Here is a 24,962-nt window from a genome sequence, read left to right on the forward strand (position 1 = left end):
CATATTGCCTAATAATGCTTATTTTGCTATTAAGCTAAATTAGTCATATTTTTTATATTATAATTAAATTAATACACATTTAACAATATTAGAAAATATATAAAGGATAAAGCTAGAGTCATCACAAGTTATTTTATTTATTAGTAGGTTCGGATTTCTTCTTATTTCACGAGTTTTGGTTATTGTATTGTGTTTGTCTATTGGACAATTTTTCTCCACACTTTGTATGGTTAATTAACTAACATTTATATTTTAATGAACCTTCATGGAAAAACCCTTAGTTGTTAATAATAAATTATTATTCAACAACTATGAAACGGAAAGTTTAGGCACTAGATTAGCTTACCTTAATTTAATTTGATCACTTTATAACTTTACAACTCACACAAAAGTGGCTAGCAAGATCCTGGTAATCATAAGGGGATACATTCTTGATGCTTTCTCCCTTGTTCCTATGAGTACCTAATTGAGAGGATGGAGAGGGGACAAAAGAAAGTGATTAGAACCTCAAATCCACATGATTGCATATAAAATTCATCTAGATTAATAAAGTATTGTTGCCCCAAAAAAATTAATTAAAAATTCAAGCACTAATCAAGCATCTACTATTATGGGGTTGCTGATAGAGTAACAACTAACAAGTCGCCAACAACTAAACATTCAAAATGTTTATTTTTAGAATTAGAAATTTTTTTTTTCTAAAAATACTATTTGTACACTAAAATCAATTATCAATATATTTGTGTATAAATATATATATTTTAATTTATTTTTAATATGTATTTATATTCCAATATATATTTTCTACTAATAACTAATTTTTGTGTACACATAATATAATTTTTTTTTTTTTTGCAACCCCTAAACATTGTCTATCTATACCAAATAAAATTTAATTGATAATTCGTGCAGAGAAGGGAAAAGAAGTTGAGAGAATATGTGTGATTCTCACATATTTATCGGAAACTTTAAATTCTTGAAACAGCACAGCAATTTAAATCTTTTTTTTTTCCTTTGTAGTTTTATTATCCATTAAATAATACTTTGTATAAAAATAGAAATCTTAACAATCTGTTTACTTTGTATCGAGAACTAAAATCCAATACCTTTTGTCTCTGAAGTAGGTGGAATATAATGAACATGGTGTATTAAAATTTTGTGTAATGTTTCAACCAAAACGAAAAGGGTGCACTGGGATTTATTAACATAGTTAGCCTCATTGCTTGATCTTGTCTGAGGATTCTTATAAAAAATTTCAACTTGTTAAAGACATGTTTTTCAAGAATCTCCACAAAGCTCATAGCCTCGTACTAAAACAAAACTGTACAAGCAAAACACATTAACACATCTGCTTGGAATTTAATCAGACTCCAAACCAAGATAACTACTATGCGATCTATACCCGAGAGAAGGAGACAAGTCACATCTAAACAATTAAGAATTCCATATATATACACATCTTCTTAGAGTTTTTCCACATCTCAAAAGGTACTGTTATTATTTATGGTACATTCACATGCTACATAATTTGAAAATAAAAAATGTTATAAGTAGTTCTATATAATTTATAATTATTATATATTTTGGTTTCTCACCTAATTTGGCAAGTTAAGGATTCATCCGTTACGAATGGGAGCTTCATCTAATGGTTTGTCGCTGACCAATGAATTGCTATATATACAAGGTAAGATTCGAAATCCCGCACGACGTTTACTTAAACAGGCTAGCAAACTAACCATTAGACTAACCCAACTTGATTTAAAATAATTATTATATATTTATACATATTAATTTATATATTGTTTTAATTAAATATATAATAATAAGATATACAATATACTAATAACTAAATTTATTTATAATAGTATAATAAAAGTTTTTATACAATGCTTAATACATACTTTTATATACAGTGGCTGATTTGTAACTTCTTTTTTAATATTAGTAGTATTATTGATTTAAAATTTTTGTTTTTGGTTTTTAAATGCTATTCCTTTCTACGTCAAATAATTTGCCACTTTGAACCGAACAAATATCTTAAGATAAAGAGAGTAATTGGATGTGACATTAGTATAAATAAAGTTTTCTATGTATATTGCTACCGGAATATTATATCCCTTTTTTTGAAAAACTTTATGATAGTTAATTAAAAAAAGTACGTTTTAAATTATCTTATTGTATATCTAAATCATGGGGTCCACTCTCATTGTCAACTAGTCTGGGTCCCACTCTCCCCTTTTTTCCAACGGGCTTTACCTTAGGCCCATTTATTTACCTTTGGGCTCTTCATGCCAAGTCAAACTGATAACTCTTAGATTTTGACTAGCATATATGCTTGATTTGGAGATGTTTGAAAACCAATAAAATTTATTATTTTTAGTTAATAATTAAGCAATAATGTTTAAAAATATAAGTTAAAAATATATTATTAAATTGTTAAACTAAAAAAATTAAATTAATCATTAAAATATTAATAAAAATAATAAATTTTATTAGTCTTTGAATTCTTTTATAATTATCAATTATTATTTTGTAGTGTATTATAATTGATTTGTTGGTGAATGCATTGTATTTTATATTTGATAAATATGAAAACTCAAATTTTATTGATTTAATATTCTTTTTTTTATTGTAAAATTATTTTTTAATTTTATTTTTGAAAAATTTAAAATTTAGAATTTATGCTTTAGTTGATTCATAATTTGCTAATATTGAATAAAAAAAAGTTAATTCACTAATTGATCTTTTTTATACTTATATCTTTTGGTAATGAAAATTGGCTTTATAATAATTCTTCTAAAATAAAAAAGAAGAAAGAAGGCGATGAAGATTGAAAATGGAAATAAAGCTTGGGAGCATAGCATATAGCATCGTGTGTAATAAATTAATATCTCATGCAAAAGTCAACACGCTCACTAGTTAGGTAGTCACATTTTTTTTTTTTTTTGTAATAAAAATTTCTCATCTTGTGCATGATATAGATGGATGGCATTGTTGGGCTGACATGTTTGCATATAAATGAGACTTGCAATTCAATGTGTGATGTGTGTGGTTCAACCCTCACTATCGTCTATTTTCTTGCAAAATATACCCTCACTCTACTCATTATTACACCTCTAAATTATAGCATGGTAAACTAACAAGAGTCATATTTCTAATAGATTAAAATAAAATTATTTGCACGGAAAATGCTATTTACATTTTTGCACCTTACAATTAGGGGTGGCAAACAGAAAAATTCGTTCTATTTCACCAGAAATTGTTTTTTGGCAGACTGGCCCATCCTATTTAACTGCGAGATAATAGATTGGCGAGTTAAGCCTGCGAAAACTCCTTTTTTTATTATTATTAACTACTAAATAATATATATAATTTCACAACTATATTAATAAATTTATATTTTTTATATTCACAAACATCAAAATCTTTGTAATTATAAATATCTAATAAATATAATTATAAATCAAATTTTCATCTAAAACATAATTATAAATATTGTCTTTAAAGCAAAATAAATATAATTCAAAACATAATTATAAATATTATTTTCAAAGCAACATAACCATAATCCAAAACACTCAATTTTTATCTTTATACTCTTGTAAGTTAGGTTGGGAGAAGTTGAGTTTTGACAAAAAAAATTGTAAAAATATTCCTTTACAAAAAAAAGTCCGACGAAAAAAGCTCACTCCACTCTGTCAAAACCTGCAATTTAAGCGGTGCGAATTAGAAAACCTTTTGCTTTTTGACAGTCCTAATTTTTTAACTTATCCGACAAATTTAAACTCATTTGCTACCCCTACTTACAACAACAATTATTTACAGATACATCCCGTAGAGATAGATAGACATGTTTAAAGTTTGGTTGACTAATTAAAGAGTAGGCTGAGGCTTGAGCCATGAAAAACATGACTTGTTTAGAAGTTGATTAATTTGCGTCCTTTCAAATAATTATGCAGGTTTGAGTCCAACATACATAAGTTAGTTCATTTTTGTTCCTTTTTGTTTTGAATATAGAATTTAATTTTAATATATTAAAATAATTTTATAAATATATTTAATTATATAATATCATATCAATAAAAATAATTACTTTTTATTTTGACTATGAAAATAATTATTAAAAATTAATATAATTAAATAATTATATAAAATATTTTATTATATTAATACATTAAAACTAAACTTTTAGATATATAAGCATAAATACTAAACACTGAATTTACGTATTTTAGTATGAAAATATAGAATTATAGGATGAAACTTATATAAATGTCTAGATAAAATTATTCAGATCTTTATTTTTCTTAAGAATTTTTTATTTAAAAAGTAAAAAATTAAATATGCACTAACTAGTTTACTTTGTTAATTCAAACTAATCACATAATCATTATCCAAATTCATAAATAACAAATCAACTCATTATTTTTCTAATTTTGATTCACAATTCATAATAAGTATGTTCAACTTACTCGTCTATTAAATAAATGTCTTTAAAAATAAAATAAGTGTCATAAAAGTATTTAGAATAATGAATTTTAGAAAAAATAAATTCTATATTTTGTATATTTGCTATAAATATAATATTGTCAATATTTTTTTTATATATTTTTTTATGAATTTAATTTTGATATACTAATAGTATAAAATAATTTATACATGCATCTAATTATATAATACTAAAATAACAAAAATAATGATCTTTTTTATTGATTGCGTAAATAAAAATATAAAAAATAGATATAATTATATGATTATATAAAATATTTTATACTGTCAGCATATATATATATATATATATATATATATATATATATATATATATATATATATATATATATATATATATATAGAGAGAGAGAGAGAGAGAGAGAGAGAGATAGATAGATAGATAGATAGATAGATGGGTTAACTAATATGTGTACATGTATGCTAAAGTTTTAATTAAAAAAATGTTATAAAAAATATATAAATTTAATTTTAATGTATTGATACTATAAAATATTTTATATAGTGTGTAATCATAACTATTTTTTTGAATAATTATTTACGTAGTTAATGTAAAAATAATTATTTTTACTAATATAATAATGTTATATAATTAAATGTATGTGTAAAACCGTTTTATACTGATAATATGTTAAAATTAAATTAAAAAATATATATATAAAGTTAAAGAGAAAATTTTAAAATTTTTATATATGAAGTAACTTTAATATTATAATATAGCTCCTTAAACCCGGATATGCCCATATTCAATAAACCCGGATCTATATGCATATTCATAAGGTTCTTTACACGGAATGTATGTTATTATGTTACACATGCCTAGTTTGAGGTAGCCTAAAGCCTTTGACGCTTCTTTTGTGAGGGTCGGCGCTATAATTAATAGCATATGAAAACATATATATAATGAACATAATAATACGCAGAAGAATTTATGATCCATAACATATTTGTTTGCTTTTGGTAGCAATCATATATGTGTTCGTAGTAAAGGTTGCTTATGGTATTTAGGATTATAACAATTATTTAAATTGTTCCTCAAAATTTTAAAATACTATTTAATCCCTAAATTTACAATTTCTAATTTATTTTGATTGTTTAATTTTCTAGACAAACGAACACTACTAATAATATAATCCATAACAGTCATCACCAATAATAACATCTTTCTATAAAATAATAATTTGATTTGAAGTTATATATTTTGTGATTTAAGGGCAGGGGATGCATCGAGAGCTTGCGGAAGAAGAGAGCAGGGGTTGGAGGCTTAAGGGCAGTGCCTACATGGACAAACGGTGACCGAGCTCGACGGATGGATGGTGACAGTGGATCGACGGACCGGTGGTGGCAGCAGCTACGATTAAAGAAGGGGGAATGATATGGTTCAAAGTTCTGCAACTTGAGAGAGCAGTGGTTACACAGACTGACGGTGGCAGTCACTCGATGGACAGGCCTCTCCACTACCAATCATGGTCTCCTAGGGTTTGTATTTGGATTGGGAGAAGAGTGAGAGATTAGCTGCATGGAATCATTTTCAAACCATTCTATTTCAGTGAAGCCCAAAAATGATGTAGTTTAATTTTTGGTTTCTAAAGTGGGACAGATCGACCCATGTCCATTCCCTAATGCAACGTGGAGTGAAACCTGAAAAACGACATAGTTTTAGGTTTTTAAAGCGGGACAGATCGATCCCTGTCCATTTTCTAATGGCCAACGTGAAACTTAATAAAGTGTTAACCTCCACATCAACAACGTTAACTGACACCTAGAATTTTTGTCTGCTTTGGTCAGGACAGATGACGGAAGGACCACGACGTCTCACAAAAGTATGGGACAGGGATCGATTTGTCCTTTTTTTTTTGGACAAAGGTTGCAATATCCATAAAAAAAAGGATAAGGACCGAATTGGGTGCTCACTCCAAACTAAATGACCAAAATGAATTATTATAGAGTTAAGTTCTAAGTACCATTTTAAGTCAATTAAAATTTGAAGATTTTAATTGAGACAAATATAGAATTTGAGAGGCCAAATTAAATTTTTATTACAAAAACATAATTACATTATTTTTAAGTATATCCTTAGTAAATAGGATTATTTCAAAATAATAACAAGTTTTGAGTAATTCAAAGAAAATTTAAATAAAATAAAATTTAATATAATTTGGGAACATTAATCGTTCACATGAAAATACTATACTAATATTGTAATTACAATAATTGAAAGAGAGATGTCAGTTTTATTAATATTAGCTAAGATTTTAGATATTTTATTTTTATATTATTAAAATTTATGCTTTAAGATTTAAAATTTTGAATTAGTACAAAAATATCTCTTGGTTATTGATCAAGTATTAACAAAAAATAATAAATTTTATTAATAACGTGATATTGCTCTTAATTGAAAATACCATTATCGTACTTTTCTCTTTAGATTTTCAACGATAATAGTGTCACTTGACTTTAGTTTAGTTGTACCTCACCATCTAAATCCATTTTCTGAATTCTAGAACATCTAGCGATAGAAAAACATTAAGGGATTGAGTGGTTAAATGAAATTACTTTTTTTCACTATGCATTTTCACGAAGAACCTGATTTCATTTCATCACAAATATTCTCTTTCATAAACACCTCAAAAATGCCACTAGATAAGGATGCGGCTCATTTCAACTAATCAACGTTCTTACTAAATTCAACCACTTCATGAAATCCTCTTTCTCACAACCACTCCAAAACTCACCCATGCATTCTCTACTATATAATACCAAGGTTTTGTATTCAATTGCACTCAACAAAAAATGACTCTCTACTAAATAGAAGAAGTAGCAAAATCTACATCTGAAATACTTGGAAACAAGATGTTGATAAGATCATTATTTATAGCTTCAATGGCAATGTTAATTACCGTTGCTCAATGGAAAGTGATTTGTGTATCCGCAATTGACCCAATTGCAGCCACAAGAAAAGAAATAAAGATTGAGTTGTACATGCATGACATTCAAGGCGGAAGCAACCCAATAGCTAGGCTGGTTACTGTCTTGATGGGCAACATTTACAGCGGGCAAGTGCCTTTTGCGATGCCAATAGGATTCAACATCCCGCAAGGTCAGACTGCTGTCCCCAATGCCAATGGTGCTCTTCCAACTGTCAACGGAGTATCTGGGATCCCACTGCTGTCCCCAGCCTCATAATGACGTGTTTATCTGCAGTTTACCACGGCAAGTTACTTGGGGTTAAAACACTGCAAAGAGGGGGTAAATAGCAAAGATAATCTCGACTATATGAGTGAGAGAGAGAGAGAGAGGGGCGTGTTGCTAGGGAAACAAGCAAGAGGATTCAGGGTCTCTAGGAGGTATTTGTGGAGTACTAGTCAGAAGTTCGCTTCGAATTAACTTTTTTACTGCATGGTAAAATAATGAGTGGATGAGATTTATTTTTAAAGGAATAAATCAAGAATGAATGGCCAATATTTTTTTATTACAATTACCTAGGTACAAATTACTTTTACCACAAATAGGTTCTAAGGTTTTCGGGTGCTAACTTTTTTCCAGTGCGCACAAAACCGTTGCTAAAAGTAAATTCCGACTCAAAAAGCACGATTCTGAGAAACCAGACCGGATCGACCAGTTTGACCAGTCTAACTGTGAACCGCACGGTCTGGTTAGCCTCCTGAAACATTGTTTCAAAAACCAATAGGGAACTTTTCGGTAAGTTTGAAGAAAGCGTTGTCGTTTTGGGCAAATTTGGCATACTGAGCCTAATGTCTCTCACTCTCACTCTCACTCTTATTCCTCTCAGCCTCCACCAGAAGTGCAGGACTCTAAATCCCCCTTCTCCAACCCTAGCCTCTCTTCGAGCCACTGCCGTCGCCTATCCATCGAGTGACTGCCACCGTCCGTCTGTGTAACCACTGCTCTCTCAAGCTGCAGAACTTTGAACCATATCATTCCCCCTTCTCTAACCGTAGTTGCTGCCACCATCGGTCTGTCGATCCACTGTCACCATGCATCCGTCGAGCTCAGTCACCCTTTGTCCATGTAGCCACTGCCCTTAAGCCTCCAACCCCTGCTCTCTTCTTCTGCGAGCTCTCGGTGCATCCCCTGCTCTCTTCATCTTCTCGCTATGGTCAAGTCGGCCTCTTCCGTCAATCAAGGGTCTGTCGGCGTCATCTTCGAAGGTCAGTGAATGTCTTGATCACTTGTTCTTCACTTGTTCAGTTCTTCTTCATTTTTTTTTTACTTTTTTGTGCTCTGTTTTTGTGATTAGATATGGTTTTGTGTGTTGTCATTTTATTGATTAATGAATGTCTTGTGATTAGCTCTAGTTCTTTACTGATTAGTGATTAGCTCTGGTTCATTACTGATTTTGTGTGTTATATTTTACTGTTTTGTTTTGTAATTTAATTGTACCTAGATTGTGACTATGTTGATTATTGTGACTATGTTCTTTCCAAGTCACAGGTTGCCAAATTGAAAAAGAAGAAAAGAAAACAAATCACCATATGGTTCTTGGGGTTACAATGAAGATTTCTGATACATTCTGCAACAAACTGACAAAATACAAGAGCAATCTCACAGTCATCTACAATCAAACAGCACCCAGTTGTTCTTATATTCTTGAAATCATAGTTTTAGTAGTTCAAATAGACAGTGATCCTTAGCAATGTCTCTGCTCCATCAGTGGAAACCTGTCCTGGGGGGACAAGAGCTCTGAGTTTTGCAAAACCGTTTGTGTTCTTGAACTTCCCTGTGCCCCCGATCACTGATAACTGCGACACGGCGCTCCCTATCTTGTACAGGCCGCAGAAGTTAAGGCTGTCTCCATACTCCCCTCCTTCGAACAAGGCGGTAAATGTCATCATTTGTCTACTTCCATCTGCCGAACTCGCCACATACACTCCTTTAGCTTTCCCAACTATTTGTGACCCCAGCTCTGGTTGAGCCGTTAAAACATCATCAATTACAGTGATTGTGCCGAAACCAAGTCCCAAACCATCAGGTCCTAACTGCAACTGGACATTATTCTGGTTGTTATTATTACTTGAGTCTCCTGCAAAGCTCGTACCAGCCAAGCCGGTTCCAAATGTGAAACTTTCTGTTCATTGTTGATTGTTGAATTGAATGTAATGTAGTAGTTTTGATGAATCTGTTCCATTTTAAATCAGATTTTTCGGTGTAAGTCAGAAATATTTTAGTGTATTAGGGTAACTTTTCGGTGTATCTATAGATTCTGACTTTTTCAATTGAACGAGGGTGAATTGTATTGTTGTTTTGAATCGAATCAAGTAGTGAGGTGTGGTTTGAATCTAGATAATATAGTTTGTTTGTAGTTTATGATTCTATAGTTTTTGTTTGATGATGAGTTCTGAATCTGATTTTATTATTCTTGATGATGCACTTTGGTGTAGGATAGCTTTTAACACGGTGTATTGTGTGCTATTTTTGGTGTATTTTGTAGCTTTTCTTCTATATTGATGAGCAGCTTGTTTCGAAGGTTGGGATGACTTTTAACAAGCTTGAAGATGCTATAAATTCAAGAAAGATTATTCGAAAGTTGTTGGTTTTTCTACAAGAATTCAGAGCACAAACAAGAAGGAAAATGAAATTAAGAACCAATTGATTACATGTAGTAGAGAGAAAAAATTAAAATCGAAAATATCTCCAACCGAGAAAAAAAAATCCTTCAGCCGGATTAAATTGTCCTGCAAGAAGTTATATACACATACTGAAGGACATTGGTGTTTGGATAGTTTCAAAGGCCGTGTTGCATCATTCACATCCCTGCTGTCCAAATCAAGCAGAGATGCTTAAACAGCACAGGATGGTGGCCTTGTCCCACTTGTCCGTGGTTGTGGTGTGATGTGGGGATGATGGTTCGTTTCTCCCACAGTGAGGACGGTGGCTTATTTCCACTCACAGAATAACGAGATTGATTATTCAATAAAGGAATGGGTTTGGGATTGGTTAAGATTATGATTTTCATAAATTTGGTGATGATAGCGAGTTTGTGATTGATATGATTATTGATTGGCAATGTTATGGGTTTTGTCCCGCTTGCGTTATTGATATTGTGGGGATGGTGATTTGTCCACCCACGGTGAGGAGAGTAGCTTTGCCCACTCACGAATAGACAAGTTGAGGATGAAGAATTCTCTCTCTTGTTGTAGTGTGGATGTGAGGAAGGTGGAAAGGCACTCTCTTTCGTATTGTTTTTCTTCATTTTTCTCTGGTTGCAAGGTGAAAAGGCACACTCTTTCAAATGTGAAAAGACACATTCCTTCCTAATTCCTCGCAGAGAAGGTAGAAAGACACTCTCCTTCGTTTATATTCCTCCTGGGGATGCTCAATAATGAGACAATGTTTGGGTTAGCTATCGGATGTGTCGGATTTTTACATTTTTAACCGATAAGTGAGCTCGTGGCCAATAGGACAGGTATGCATCATGTGCATTTGTTTGCTATTATTTAAGTATAAATATTTGTTTTGATTTGTCTAACTGTATATTCCTATTTAATTGCTAATTGAAATACTTGCCATACTTGCTCTCTACTTGTGTTTGTCTTGTATTGCTATCTTTGTGATTGAAATTACTGAATTGAATATGATTAAGACTAGAGGCAATTATGGAGCTGAGACTTAGTGACTTAACTTTATTAGGATTAGTTAAACCCTAGGCTGGAACTTCTGTGAAGTTGGGGGATTAGGATTGCTTAGTGGGTTCATGCTTCTTTATATAATGTTTATTTGGAACTATTATCCTACTGAAAACTTTTGAGTTCTCACTTGTCGTGGATTTTTTTTTCAGATGCAGGGTATGATGCATCTCGCTGAGTGTGTAGGATTCTGTTGGCACGACGAAGGAGACTCTTTTGAAGTTTATTTTGGTTTATTTAGAACTTTCTCAACTTTTGAAAATTTTATTGTATTTTTCTCTTAGAGGTTTTTATTTGGAGAAACAGAATTTTTATTTTGTATACTTTTTGGTTTTATAATATTCTAGCCGGTCTTTTCTTCATGGGTTGAGATTAGTAACTTTTATGTGTCCTATTCCAGAAATTGTGTGTTGCTCCTGTCTACAACACTTCTTACGTTAACATATCGTATCTGAATAATGGCTATTGATTTTGTTTATTTTTTTTTACAGGATCTTAGTTATATTATTATTCTTCAGATATTAGTATTTTTTAGGTGTCGTAATACCTCACGACCTTTGATTTACGACTTAAGAGTAAATCTCTGTGAAATAGGGTGTTAATGGTTAATATTTTGTTTTCTTTTTCAGACGTATTTTTGTCAAGAGAAAGTATAGGGAGGCAATGGAGTATTTGTACAATGTGTACAATAGAAATTTAGGGATGTTTGATTCAGTAGGATATCTGATATTTATTATTCCGGGTACTTAGATGGTTATTCTGGATACACTACTACATTATAGGCATTTGGTAACATTTACCTCTAAACATTTATTAAAATATTAGTAATTATAACAAAATTGCTTAAGTAACATTTATGCTAAAATGTTACTAAATACGTATTTTTTTTAAATGTTACCTATCCTTAATTATTTATTCACAATTACAGGAACAAGCATTCAAGCAAACCTTCTAGGTCACAAAATCAAAATCTCTCACTCCTCACATCTAAATCTCACTCACGCTGCGATCTCATCACTTATTCCTTCGCGCATTTGCTTCGATCTCGTTGGATTTCAATCCCAGTCTCGCTCTTGTTCGATCTCGATCTCGCTCGATCTCGATTCTCGATGGAGCCAGCAAGTTCGACTTCACCGTGCAGAATGACGGTGATCAAGTCACGCTCAAGACCAAGATTGTTACTGCCAAGATCACTGGCACGCTCATTGACGAAGACCCGCTCGCGATCTACACCATTGATAAGGTTTTACTTCCCAGGGAGCTTTTCAAGGCCCTGGCTCCGTCTCCTTCGCCCGCGCCTGCACCGGAGCCAGCCGCCGCGGACGCTCCTGCATCCCCGAAGAAAGAGGGAAAGAAGAAGAAGCAGAAGGCAGCCGACGCGCCGGCAGATGAGGAATCAGCGCCTGCAGATTCGCCCAGTGATGCCGCCGATGACAGCGCTGACGACGGTAACGGCGCTGTTAGGTTTGACGGCGTCAGGTACGGTAACGTCATCTTCGTGGTTATGGCTTTGTGCTTTGGGTTTTCGTTGCTGTAAACTGTGAGTTCTGTAATAAAAAGACAAAAAAGAAAAAGAAAAAAGTTTCTTAAATTATATGTGTTGCTTTAATATTTTTCTTACAAGAAAAAGAGAAATTTTTAGCCATTTTTTGTTATAGTTAGGAAATAAAGGGAATTTGAAATGCTGTTTCCTTTATTACTGTATTTTTATTTGGTGTATTTTGTAGTATGTGTATTTTTAGCTGATTATTACCATTGTAGTTTTCTATTTGTCTTGTGATCATGCTGCTAAAATGTTGAAAGTTTCTATCAGCAATGGTAATGAATTAGATCATGAGATTTTTTTTATCTATTTTGGGTTCATATAGCTCATCTGCTAGATATTCAGAAGCATGTGAACTTATTGAATGCTTGAGAGGATAAAATGATCACTGAAGCACTCATCATTATATTTTGCAAGGCTAAAAAGCTTGATGCAGCCTTGGAGGAGTATAGAAGTAAAGGAGGAATCGGCTTCTATCACTCATCACTTATTTCCCACTACTGTAGTTGATTTTCAGGAAATTAAATTCCCTATGTTTAGCACTATGGAATTCAGACAAATTTTAGTTATCGACTACATCATTTCACTTCGAAACCAGAATAGTGCATTAGCAGTTAAAGGACATTAAAACCAATTGATTACTGTATGTATGTTTAATTGAAGGTTGTTTGTGGACTGATTTTAAAGTTGAATGTTTTTTGTCATTTAGAAGTGGTACTACTAGAGAATGTGGAGCTAATACTTGAAGCAATTGATTATCTCTAGCTTCCATTTGCACTAAAGCAAGGTGCAGTGATCTTATCCTTCCATATACATTTTAATGATTTTTCTGTTTTACCATTATTCCGTGCTATTTTTCCCCCTTGATACATTGGTTGATTAGAAATTTTATATATCAAGTCATACATTCACACTAGACCTATTTATCATCCACACATTATTAGTGTAAAGCACATGGTCTCTTCAAAGAACTTCCCTTTCACATGTTGAGAGATTAGAAATTAACTTCTCCCGGGCATTTTTCATACTCTCAATCCCTTTTATTTTCAGGTTCTGCTGGGGATATGGGTGCCGGAAAATCCATCCTCGTTTTGCCGGAATGGTCCTGCTTGACAGTTTTCATCTGCTTGGTACATTGCTTGTATAATATTCATATGTGATAGTCATTTAGATTTTAGATTAAGACTAGAGGTTTTTCGCTTGCTAGTTGACACTATGATTAGTAACTAACAGCTTAATTTAAGAAAATCGCTGCATGTATTTATTTGCTAGTATATATATTTGGAAGCTAGACATGTGTGACTGTTTGAGTAATAAGAAAGGTTCCATTTCCATTTCTTGCATCATTCTGACAACAATGATTTGTACTGTTTATGAAACCCCAGCTGCCTCTAGTCCATAGATGATGGGGAATCCCTTGTGCACATTGTTTTTATATTTATTTTGGTTTAGCTCCATTCCTTCACTTGATTTTTGCTCCTGCTTAGTCATCCAATAATATAAGTTTTCTGTTTCTTGCATTTGTGTTTTTAATGTATCCTTCTTCAGATGTGTGCTAATTCCTGATATTCTTTTTAAGTGAACACTTATAGACTACAAATTTATTTTCTTATGTTGCTTGAATTTTGCTTTCACTATGGCCTTGGGGTAACTCACCGGTTCGAAGCCAACCAATAAAGTGTTATATTCATTTGAGTTGGCTATTGTTCTCTGTACCTCTCTTAATTCCTTTTTATTTTTATGTTTTGCAGAAATTTGTTCTGCAGAAATTGGTGGTATTTCCTCTCAAATTTCAGAATTTGTGGCTTTTGAACAATTATATGGGAACTGTTTGGATAAGGTAAGAATATATTGTCTTAGAATATATTGTCTTTGTATTTGTATGATGTATACAGGTGAAAAATTCTGAATGGTACTTTATGGCAATTTCTTGTTTTCTATTGAACACCTAATAACCTCTTTTGTTGGTAGACATATACATTGAAACTTAATGGTCATAATAACATTTTTTCTAAGCTAAGATTCTTAATTGCTAAATAACATGATGGAATAGTAGTTGTTGTAGTTCTCAAAAATTACATGGCATTAACATTTTGTTGCAGATTGTTAGGCCTGAAAAAGGGAGTTCTGCCAAACAAGGTGATACCATTAAAAGTGAAACAATTATTAGATTGCAGCACTTGGGAACAAGAAAATGGCTTCACAGCCATATGCATGCTTCCCCAATTTCAAACAATCTTGAGGTTAGTTGTTCATTAATTACTCTCTTTCTTTGATATTTTCATAAGGAGTCTATTAATACTTCTATTACTTTTATGGATTAATATATTCAGATACAATTTATATCTTGATATATTGAGTTATAAATAAATATACCAGAAAAGTTAAAACGGCTTATTTATGGAATAGAATGAGTGATTATATCTAAATAGTTTTCATCATTGATGCAATTTGCAAAGGAACAAGTCTCTTTAATTTATTTTCTAATATTTTTCAAGTGGAACTGCACATATAGGTGAGTTGCTATGGAGACGATTCTGAATCGGACAAAGGAGACAATTGGAAGTGAGACATTAAATTTTATTTTTGTGAGAATATTTAGATTTCAACATTCTCTAAGATGCTTCATAAATTATAAGTATTTCAATTTTTTTTTCCTTTAGGCTTCTAATAGAAGGAAGTGGGAAGAATTGGAAACAAGATCAGAAGATTCGGCTTCAACATTTGAAAACTAGAGGCTATCTACATAGTCATGATAAGACATACTCATCAAGAATTGTTGGGGGACACCATGAGGTAACAATAATTAAGAATGTTTTCTTCTGTGAAAAGAACTTCTTATTAGTGCACTCATACATGCCTTCATAATTATCCTATGGTATTGCTTCTACTTAACAAAGTAGTTATTCGCTTAACACTAAAATGAAACACTCTAATCTTTTCGGTACTAGTGTAATTATAAATTGTCGAGGGACTAATTTGTCAACAAATCAATCTTATGCTGGTTAAATGGAAAGTTAATTTAAATGTGAAGCTCTTGGGACTTGTATATTTAGTTCAACAACAAAATGTAATGCTTCTTTTTTTTTTTTGGGACATGAAAATGTTGTGCTCTTTGTTTTTGGTATAAGGTTTGCTCTTTATTAAGTTTAGCTTTGACTTGTGAAGAACAGGAAATGTTATGTTATGATCATGAGATTCAAAAGCCCAATTTGGCCTAATTTCTTAATTAGTAATTGTAGGGCTAGGTAAAATAATCCAATTAGTAGTATAAGGGTTAGTTATAATATAAATCAGTATATATAGTACATTAGTAATGGTATGAATCATGAAGTGAGTTCTGAAGAAAGGTTTGAGTTTCCTTGTTCTGTTTTTTATAGAATCCAATTTTGTGTTCCTTTAATTTCCAATTTTGTACCCCAATTTCGATAGAAAGTCACATTTTTATTATTGAATTTCCACAAACACAACATGTTAATGGGCCATTTCTTTGATGTCCAATATAACATAGTTTTAGAAGAAAATTTACAACGTATATATGTATTTCTTAAGAAAATCCGTCGATAACCAAAAATTCGTCTATAATAAAGACTAAATCTGTCTGTATTAATTCATTTTCTAGTTGTGATTTAATTTTTTTAATTTAATAATCTAACAATATACTTTAGTTTATATTTTTAAATATTAATGGCTAATTTAATAGTCAAAAAAATCAATTTTAATGACTCTTTAATATTTTATCAAAAATTTATTTCTTCTTTTTAAATATTTTATTAATTAATTTCTTTAATAATTTTGATAAAAATAAATCTCTATTAATAATTAAATCTTCTTAAGATAACAAAGTTATATATTATCGACTCTGCTAGTTAGATAACGAAAATTATGAACAACTTGAACAATGGGCTGTATTCTTGACTCATAGAAAGGCAAAAAAACAAAAAAACAAATAGTCCATCACAAATTACCCTTCTAAAAATTCTACTTTCACCTTTTATATTTTAACCATTCACCTTCTAACCCTTTTACCGCCGCATATCCCTTCCCAAACCCTCATTGCGTTGTCGATCCCTCCCTCCCTAGCCAGCCTCAGTGACGTCGAGCTTCTTCTCCATCAAGAACGTCAGTTTAGAATAAAAATAATCATCTACATATCTAGTAAAATAAATGTCAGGGGGGTTCAGCTATATTTTTACGTTGGTTGCCGAAGACCTAACACAACCCTCCTCCTTTATCCGGGCTTGGGACCGGCTATGTACCGCAAGTGTAACATAGGCGGAGTTACCTAGTAAAATAAATATTCAGCAAATATCATTCCATCTATTTAAATCCAATCCAGATATTTATTTCTCCTGCAAACAAGATGTTTATTTTTCATACAAATAGGATGTTTGTTATTAATGTGAATCACATCCAAAAAAGGAGAAGAGGAAGAAGAGAAAGAAGAGGAGCAGGAGAACCACGGCGGCAGAGGGAGGATGGCGACGAGACAGCAGCAGCGCCGCCCACGAATAGCGAGGCAGCAGCAACGGCGCCCGTGGAACGTGAGATAGTCGCAGTGGCGCATGGGGAACGCACACGACGGCATCACTCGTGCGGCAGCAGCTGACAGCGGCAACCTGAATGACGACGCTGAGCGAGGCTGGTGGTCGACGCAGCGACAGCGTCAAGAGCTCGGCGACGACAATGATAACTGTTGATGGAGAGATCAATGCTGGTAAAGAAGCTGGTGGAATGCAAAACGGCAGTACTGAAAAGGGATGGAAGAGAAGCTGGTGCGGCAGCGAGGTGGGGGCAGCAGTGTTCTTCTACATCTAAACGACTATCTCCGGCGACGACGGTGGGATATGGTTGTGGACCTGAGAGGGATTGGCGCGGACGTTGGAATTATGGTTATGGTGGGATTTGGAATAACCGTAGTGTGAACGTGTTTAATTGCTAATTCTAATATTTTAAATTTTAAAATTTGATAATAATTATTTAATTAATTAAAAATTTAAATTTTAAGTCAATTTTTTTTTAGACAGTTGTTTACATTGTTCACTATATATATTGTTCCTCTATACTTTTCCTTATATTATAGGCCTGGAACATGTCCAAACCTCATTTTAGAATAATGATTATGTCAAGTTTTATCTAATTATAAATAGATGCATATATTTACTCTTCGTTTTTGCTTGTTAATATATTATTGAGTGACATCTTATTCTTAGAGAAAGGCCTACATACAAGTTTTAATTAAAGATAGCAAAAAGGTTAAAAGCCAAGAATGTATGTATATTGATTGTTAATTCAATCTCAGAAGAAACAACTCAAATAATACAATCTGCATTCGAATTTGACAAAAACACATGACTGAATCTTACTATCATCATCAATAAATAACAAAATGCCAACTTTGCCCTTTATTCCACATGAGTTTTGTTAGTAGTTCAAATGGACAGTGATCCTCAGCAATGTCTCAGCACCATCAGTGGCAATCTGCCCTGGTGGTATGAGACTCCTAACCTCCGCAAAGCCCTTGGCATTCTTGAACTTCCCAGTCCCACTGATCACCGATAACTTCGACATGGCGCTCCCAATCTTGAACAGTCCGTACAAGTTTAAGCTGTCACCGTACTCCCCTCCTTCAAACAGTGCTGTGAATGCCATCATTTGCCGGCTCCCATCTGCTGAACTTGCAACATAAACCCCCTGAGCCTTCCCAACTATCTGCGATCCCAACTCTGGTTGCACCGTCAAAACATCATCGATCACAGTTATTGTGCCGAAACCAAGTCCCAACCCATCAGGTCCTAACTGTAACTGTCCGTTACTATTTCCTGCCAATAACGTTTGGAAGACTCATATAAATTTAAACAATCTAAAATTATCTTATTTAGCATTTAATAAATACTGTTCCATTAGAATAATTATGTAATTTTAGATGTAATAAGCATAGCTACGTAACTAGTGTATTAATTCATCTACGTACCAGAGTAAATTTTTTTTCACATAATACTTTACGTATAGCGTATTGCGTACTGCATATTCATTCTCGGATCAAAACTTGCTGCGTTTATATTATAAGCATGAAATTATAGATATTAAGTTAAATAAATTAACTTAGTTATTATCTCTCTAACATTACCATTTGCCGCAAAGGTGGTGCCAGCCAAGCCGGTGCCGAGGGGGGTACCAAAAACACCATTAACAGTGGGAAGAGCACCGTTGGCGTTGGGAATGGGAGTCCCAACTTGTGGGGTTTTGAATCCTATTGGGGTTGCAAAAGGAACTTGGCCATTGTAAATGTTCCCAAGTAACCCAGTAACTGGTCTAGCTGTTGGGTTGCTTCCACCAAGAATGTCATGCATGAACAACTCAAGGATTGGTTCTTTTCCTGTGGCTTGAACAGGGTTAACTGCAGCCGTGGCATTTGGCATTCTTGCCATGATTGTTAAAGAAATAAGCATCATTACAAGGGATAATAGTGGAGATAATGCTCCCATGGACATATTGCCTTGGATGAAGAGGCTCTGATCCATATAGATGTTTTCTATGTTATTGAAGAATGGATTATGTTGGACTGGATGATTGAAATAAAATTCGATTCCTTAGCTTGGAGTTATATAGTATGGAAATAAAGACATAAGAGTGCATGGGCCGGAAGTAGTTGACTTGTGAGACATGGGATTGGTGTAATGAAGTTGTTTTGAAATTAATATTAAATTAAGTAGTAGATTAGTTGTACCTTGACCAAATTGGAACGAGACTCAATTTTCAGGAATAGTGAACATTTTAATCTCTATCATCAACTTTTCTTTTCTTTTAAATGCTGATATCATATAGTTAAATATTGAGGAATAAAATTATATATTTATATGTCTGAAAAGTGTTTTAGAATATCTCTATATGACTTCAAGATTACAAATTCAAATCATAAAAATAATTACTAATATAATTATTAGGTTAGATGGTATATTTTATATCTTTTAACTACAATTTTTTTCTCAAATTCTTATTTAACATAGGATACTTGTGAAATAAAAAAAATCTTAAACAAATTTTACATATTTTTTTGAAAATTAAAGTAATTGTATGTGTCATCTCTAACTCTTTCCTTTATTACTTCATGGACCTTACAGAAGGAAAATCTTGTTGCTATTTGAATTTGAGTATTGGCGCTGACCTGCATTAAATAAAATCCTATCAACTACTAGCCACTACTTGTGTTTGCATCATATTATTCTAACTAATGCATTATTTGGATTTAAATGATTCGAAATGGCATAACTTAGATTTTGGAAGGATTAAGTGAGTCAAACAGAGGCCAATCCTAGGTTTAAATAATATCGAATTAGTGTTGATATTAATGATGCTATATATTTGTAGAATTTTTTAGAATTTTCATGATCTAGTTCTATAAAAATAAATATCTAGATATTATGATGGAGAAGTTTAGAAGTTAACTAAATAAATCAAGTATTAGAAATATCTAAAATTTGGAATTATCTAGAATCAACTTATAGAGCCTATAAATAGGCCATCATAGAGTTTATTGTAACTAACTAATAAACATATCAAATTTCACTAGCATTTGTACTCTCTCCTTAACTCAATAAAAAATATAACTATCAAATTTCTCAAACCATTTATTTAAACTACTTATTCATCAAAAATATCCTTGCTACAATATTCAAGTCCATAATACACTAAACTAATATCAAACTATTTCATAAAACTAACAGTAGCATCAGAGTTACGTTCGATCATCTATTGGGCGTAAAATCTTTCTTTCTAACTTATCAACTATACATATCTACCACATTATAACCCACTCAAAAAATAAAATATTTTCCATAACATGACTATCTCAACCATCAATATCTCCATGTCATATTGTCATAAGATAATTACGAAGATTGGCATTCTCAAATAAAAACCTTTCTACCATTGTTAGTAGAACCGGATCGGACCGGCCGGTTTGACCGAAAAATCGGTGAACCAGATCCTATGCCGATCCGGTCCGATGATTGGACCGCACAAGTTTAAGAATCAGTGCGAACTGGTCAAACCCACAAAAAACCGATAGAAACCAGTCAAATTCGATAGCAACCGGTCCGACCGAACCGAAACAATTTAAAATTTTCTCAAAATGAAGCAGCTTCGAACCCCCATCCCTCCAGGAAATAAAAGGTAGCTACATCCACCAAGCTAACTTGCCTATTACTAACATATATACAAATTAAAATACATATTAATATCTTTCAGTAAATAATTTACTTTTATTTAATTTATTTTAATTTTAATGATAAGCTCACTCATTTTTAAATTAATTATATTTTTATTTAACAGTAATTATAAACTCACTTATTATTTTTTTCATAATTATATAATATCTATTAATATTATTTTTCAATATATACTTGTAGTATATAATAGTATAATAGATATAAACTAATTAATAAATTATTAAAATTTAAAATAATACTTATTTTAATATAAAAACAAAATAAAAATATTTATGATAGAGTAAAATTAACAAAATACTTATTGTTTCTGTTCCATATTGTTTAGAATAGCTAGATATTTTTAAAATATTAGTAAAAATATGTATTTTAAATTTTTAATTCTAAATTTTTTACTATATTTTGTTTTTTATTTACATAGGACCGGGTTAACTGGTTCAACCAGTGACCCACCGGTTGAACCAGTGACTCAGTGACCCAGTAACCTGACCGGTTCGATCACCAATTCGGTTCTAACAACTATGCTTTCTACAATTACAAGACTTGTGGAATGTTGTTCACAAAGAGTTTATCATGCCAGAAAATCAAGCAACATTTTCCGCTGTAGAAAAGAAAAAATTTAAAGAAGAGCAATAAAGAAATTATATTGCTCTATGTTTTCTCTAACAAGCTGTAACATTAAGGATGATTTTGTTTAAGGGATAATTTTAAAAATAATTTTAATATTAAGGACGATTTTGAAAAAAATTAGAAATAATTTTGATTTTCACACTAAACCATATGAATCAAAACAGTACTTATTCCAAAAAAATCCACAATGAGCAGAAAAGATGCATCTACTTATATATCTTTTCATTTGTCTTTTCACTGCATAAGTCTATACTTATAGTTTTTTATCTAGGACTTTCTTGTACATCTATAGTTTAGATTGCATTCTTGTAAATTTGAGGATAGTCTATACTTATAGTTTTTTATCTAGGGCTTTCTTGTACATCTATAGTTTAGATTGCATTCTTGTAAATTTGAGGATAATATATGTTGAATTGATAACATCTTTTGAAATAACTCAAAACTAGGATAACATTTTGAGCTAAGTTATTAAGTTTACAGACTTCTCAACACTATTACTGTGTAAACATTATGGGTCTTTGTATTTTACAAAATCTTTTCTGTAACTTAATCCTATAATGATATTTATTCTTAAGAAGACTTAAGAACAAAAATTTCTAAGATTTTTAGATGTTGAAACTAAAGCAAGTGCCAACTTCTCCAGTTTTAGATATCGAAGCTCGACATGCTAAAGAAATATACTGGTGTTGAATGCGATTTACCTCTCTAACTAAAACGAAACTAACAACATAATTACTGAAAAATAAATATAGATATAGAAGCCTCCCAACCACTAGACGATGCAGGAGGATATATAGTAGGTGTAGATAATATGTCTATTAACTTGGCAAAAGCATGCTTGCAATCCGGATTCCAACAGAATTCTTTTTGCTTATTTGAAGTCTAGAAAACTTATCTAGGCAATGCGTGAGCCAATGTAAAAGTGGGACAAAGATGATAGTTGTCCAGTTAACTATTGTCAGACATCCTTCAAGGATGGAGGACTTTTTATGTTTAACATATATAGCATGCCACATGTTAGGATTTGCTTTAATGCCTCGGTTGGTCAACATAAAACTTAGGAACTTTCCTCCCTGGTCCCTTATGCATACTTCTTTGTCGTATATGATACTCTTTTAACTATGCAAATATTTCTAATTAAAAGGTCAATAACATGACTACTCGCCATCATTGTTTTGGTGACTATGTCCTCAACATAAACCTCAATGTTGCGGCCGATTTGATTAGCAAAGACTTAGCTTTATGAGACGTTGATAAGTTATTAATTGCATTTTTAAGAATAGATGCCATAACTTTATAACAAAAATTATCGTGTTTAGTAATAAATCTAAATTAATCTTAGTCATCATAGTGCATTAAAATTTGATTATATCTGTTTTGTCAATTTTTAGCAAATCGATAGTGGTTTGATTCTAATGGTCTAGGAGCGAAACTTACTCCTTTTTTTGCAGGTACCAGTTCTATAAGTGCATCAAAGGTTCTCGAATTAGACGAGTATTAAAATAGGAAATAAGTTCGAAAAAATGCCAAAAAGGATAAAAGAAGCGTAAAAGAAAAGATTCGAAAAGTAAATTGACTGAAATCGAAATAGTTTGCATTGAATTTAAACAAAGCAGTAAAATGCCTTCGACTGAATCAAAGGACTTTTGACATAGAAATTAAAGACGCTAAAATATAAATTGGACAAAGAAATTAAACATTGCTTGAAAGATAAATTGGACAGGAAAAGTAAAGTTTTACAGAAAGTGTAAATGGAAATTTAAAGACAATGGAAGGAACCCTACAGAAATCGAACTCGAATGCAGACTCAGAAATTCACTGGGGATGTGAGTGTGCTTGAGTGTATTTCTGAAGAAAAGTTCTAATCCCTATTTTCTAGAACTTGCTAGTATTTATAATCTACTTTTTATAACCAACCATTAATTGCATGGTGCTGCCTTGTATGTGCATTCCTTGGTAACCGTTCCTTCTCTTTTGCTAATGAAAGTTACCAATAAATTCCCAACTCAGAGAAAAGCCTTCAACTTCCTTCTTTGTATAACCGCTCGATTCCCCATTTCGAAAGCACCATTCGATCCTCTATTCGAATTATTTTCCCGATTCACCAAGGTATCAAAATCAAGTACACGTCAGACAACTTTCATTTAACACTGGTACATGTTTTTTTGATTTCTGCTCCCTTCTTAACATCTCTCCAACATTTCGAGTTAGCTTATTCTTTCGAAAGTATATCTTAACCAACAAATTGCCCCCTAGGATTAAAGAAAAGCAAGATCGGGCAATTTCATCTCTAATTGAAGCGATCTCTTCAGATTAACTTGAAAATCTAGACTTTATCTTTAGTAATGATAGGATTTGATAGTTTTCTAATTAATTTGGGATGTTCATCAATACGACATGTCCTTAATAGAATCGATCTTCTTCTCGGTTCTTAACAACCTAGTCCCTCCTGAAATAAGACAATAGTGGTTTTAGCTTGTAGTTCTCGTGATGGCATGCTATTATGTTATGTAGGTTTTATCTATTTGATAGGACTAATAAGAAGTTTTACACTAAGCCATATTTATGGGTCAACGTATGTGAGGGATCAACGTTAAGTGAATACATTGGTTTCTTTTTTGTAAGGAGGTAGGAAAGGATCCAGAGTTGCCTAAGGCTTTGAGAGCCAAGATGTTTGCTTTTGAAGATGAAGTAAACATGGTCATGGGCCAATATCTCGGTTCTGTTGAAAATATGGATGAACACTTTACTCTAGTTGGTCGCCTTGACTAAACTTTCTTATACCCCTTAAGTAAGAGGGGGAATAGGAATAGACATTCTCTGAATAGTAACACGATAAGGCCAAATATCTACCCAAAGTGGGAAATTAACAATTTGATTCTTATAAGGGCTGCAATCTTCAGTCCACCTCTTGACATGGAGGACATAATTTTTGAACAACCATGGCGATCTACATCCAATCCTTATGACATCTAGCTCTTTAGAGAAAAGGATCTGGAATCTATTGCTACTCTTATCACTCACATGAAAAACTTCAAGTTTACTCTATATGGCCCGTAGAGCATTCTCCATAGTTCCTATAGAGAAAGGTTTGTTAGCGAAGAATTTGCCAATGAGACTATTAGCACAAGCATTAACCCCCTTTGAGATATCCCCTTTCTCCAACAGCACCACCTACTCCTCCTTACTATTATTCTCGTTACAGTCATTATGTTTTTCTGTTTCAGTCATACTAGTGAGAATTCAAATACTGTAGACTCTCCTTTTATAAATGGGAGTTTACATAAAATTGATTTTACAAATTTGATTTTGATGAAAAGTAAGTTTGTGTTGACATGATTTATGTTTGGCAATCTTTATATCAAAATGGATTATAATAAAATAAATGTTGTTTAGATTATACTA

At 32.2% G+C, this 24,962-nt stretch overlaps 3 protein-coding genes across 10 annotated transcripts; 1 reads left to right on the forward strand and 2 right to left on the reverse strand.

Moving 5' to 3' along the window:
- Positions 1-9,134: 9,134 nt before the first annotated feature.
- Positions 9,135-10,778, reverse strand: LOC112794536 (dirigent protein 16-like). The gene is made up of 2 exons (XM_025836531.2): positions 10,628-10,778; positions 9,135-9,598 (listed from the first exon to the last, which is right to left on the reverse strand). The coding sequence occupies exons 1-2, from the start codon at positions 10,776-10,778 to the stop codon at positions 9,135-9,137; spliced, it is 615 nt and encodes a 204-aa protein (XP_025692316.1).
- A 1,278-nt stretch (positions 10,779-12,056) lies between these two features.
- On the forward strand, positions 12,057-19,486 carry LOC112795955 (stromal cell-derived factor 2-like protein). Of its 8 annotated transcripts, none has more exons than XM_025838179.3 (8): positions 12,057-12,635; positions 13,409-13,486; positions 13,750-13,829; positions 14,451-14,539; positions 14,802-14,942; positions 15,215-15,264; positions 15,363-15,495; positions 18,854-19,486. In XM_025838179.3, the coding sequence occupies exons 3-8, from the start codon at positions 13,799-13,801 to the stop codon at positions 18,890-18,892; spliced, it is 483 nt and encodes a 160-aa protein (XP_025693964.1). In that variant the 5' UTR covers positions 12,057-12,635; positions 13,409-13,486; positions 13,750-13,798; the 3' UTR covers positions 18,893-19,486. The 8 variants fall into 8 exon arrangements, with proteins under 8 accessions (XP_025693964.1, XP_072089988.1, XP_072089989.1 ...); XM_072233887.1 differs by lacking the exon at positions 18,854-19,486 and adding an exon at positions 17,122-17,867 and having other exon boundaries at positions 12,057-12,640; XM_072233888.1 differs by lacking the exon at positions 18,854-19,486 and adding an exon at positions 17,122-17,867 and having other exon boundaries at positions 13,117-13,486.
- On the reverse strand, positions 18,124-19,223 carry LOC112795952 (dirigent protein 18). The gene is made up of 2 exons (XM_025838177.2): positions 18,830-19,223; positions 18,124-18,521 (listed from the first exon to the last, which is right to left on the reverse strand). The coding sequence occupies exons 1-2, from the start codon at positions 19,221-19,223 to the stop codon at positions 18,124-18,126; spliced, it is 792 nt and encodes a 263-aa protein (XP_025693962.1).
- Positions 19,487-24,962: the final 5,476 nt, after the last annotated feature.

The sequence above is a fragment of the Arachis hypogaea genome, chromosome 4 (genome assembly GCF_003086295.3).
Source record: "Arachis hypogaea cultivar Tifrunner chromosome 4, arahy.Tifrunner.gnm2.J5K5, whole genome shotgun sequence".
Classification (NCBI taxonomy): Eukaryota; Viridiplantae; Streptophyta; class Magnoliopsida; order Fabales; family Fabaceae; genus Arachis; species Arachis hypogaea.

What these genes read in the sequence shown, in the direction of transcription:
- LOC112795955 (XM_072233887.1), top strand. Translation starts at nt 13,799, where the DNA reads ATGGTCCTGCTTGACAGTTTTCATCTGCTTG. An exon ending in GACAAAGGAGACAATTGGAA is followed by an intron (nt 15,265 to 15,362) that starts GTGAGACATTAA and finishes TTTTTCCTTTAG; the next exon opens with GCTTCTAATAGAAGGAAGTG. An exon ending in TTGTTGGGGGACACCATGAG is followed by an intron (nt 15,496 to 17,121) that starts GTAACAATAATT and finishes CATCCAAAAAAG; the next exon opens with GAGAAGAGGAAGAAGAGAAA.
- LOC112795952 (XM_025838177.2), bottom strand. Translation starts at nt 19,223, where the DNA reads ATGGATCAGAGCCTCTTCATCCAAGGCAATATGTCCATGGGAGCATTA. An exon ending in CACCACCTTTGCGGCAAATG is followed by an intron (nt 18,522 to 18,829) that starts GTAATGTTAGAG and finishes CGTTATTGGCAG; the next exon opens with GAAATAGTAACGGACAGTTA.
- LOC112794536 (XM_025836531.2), bottom strand. Translation starts at nt 10,778, where the DNA reads ATGTGTCTTTTCACATTTGAAAGAGTGTGCCTTTTCACCTTGCAACCA. An exon ending in CATCCTCAACTTGTCTATTC is followed by an intron (nt 9,599 to 10,627) that starts GTGAGTGGGCAA and finishes AACAATGAACAG; the next exon opens with AAAGTTTCACATTTGGAACC.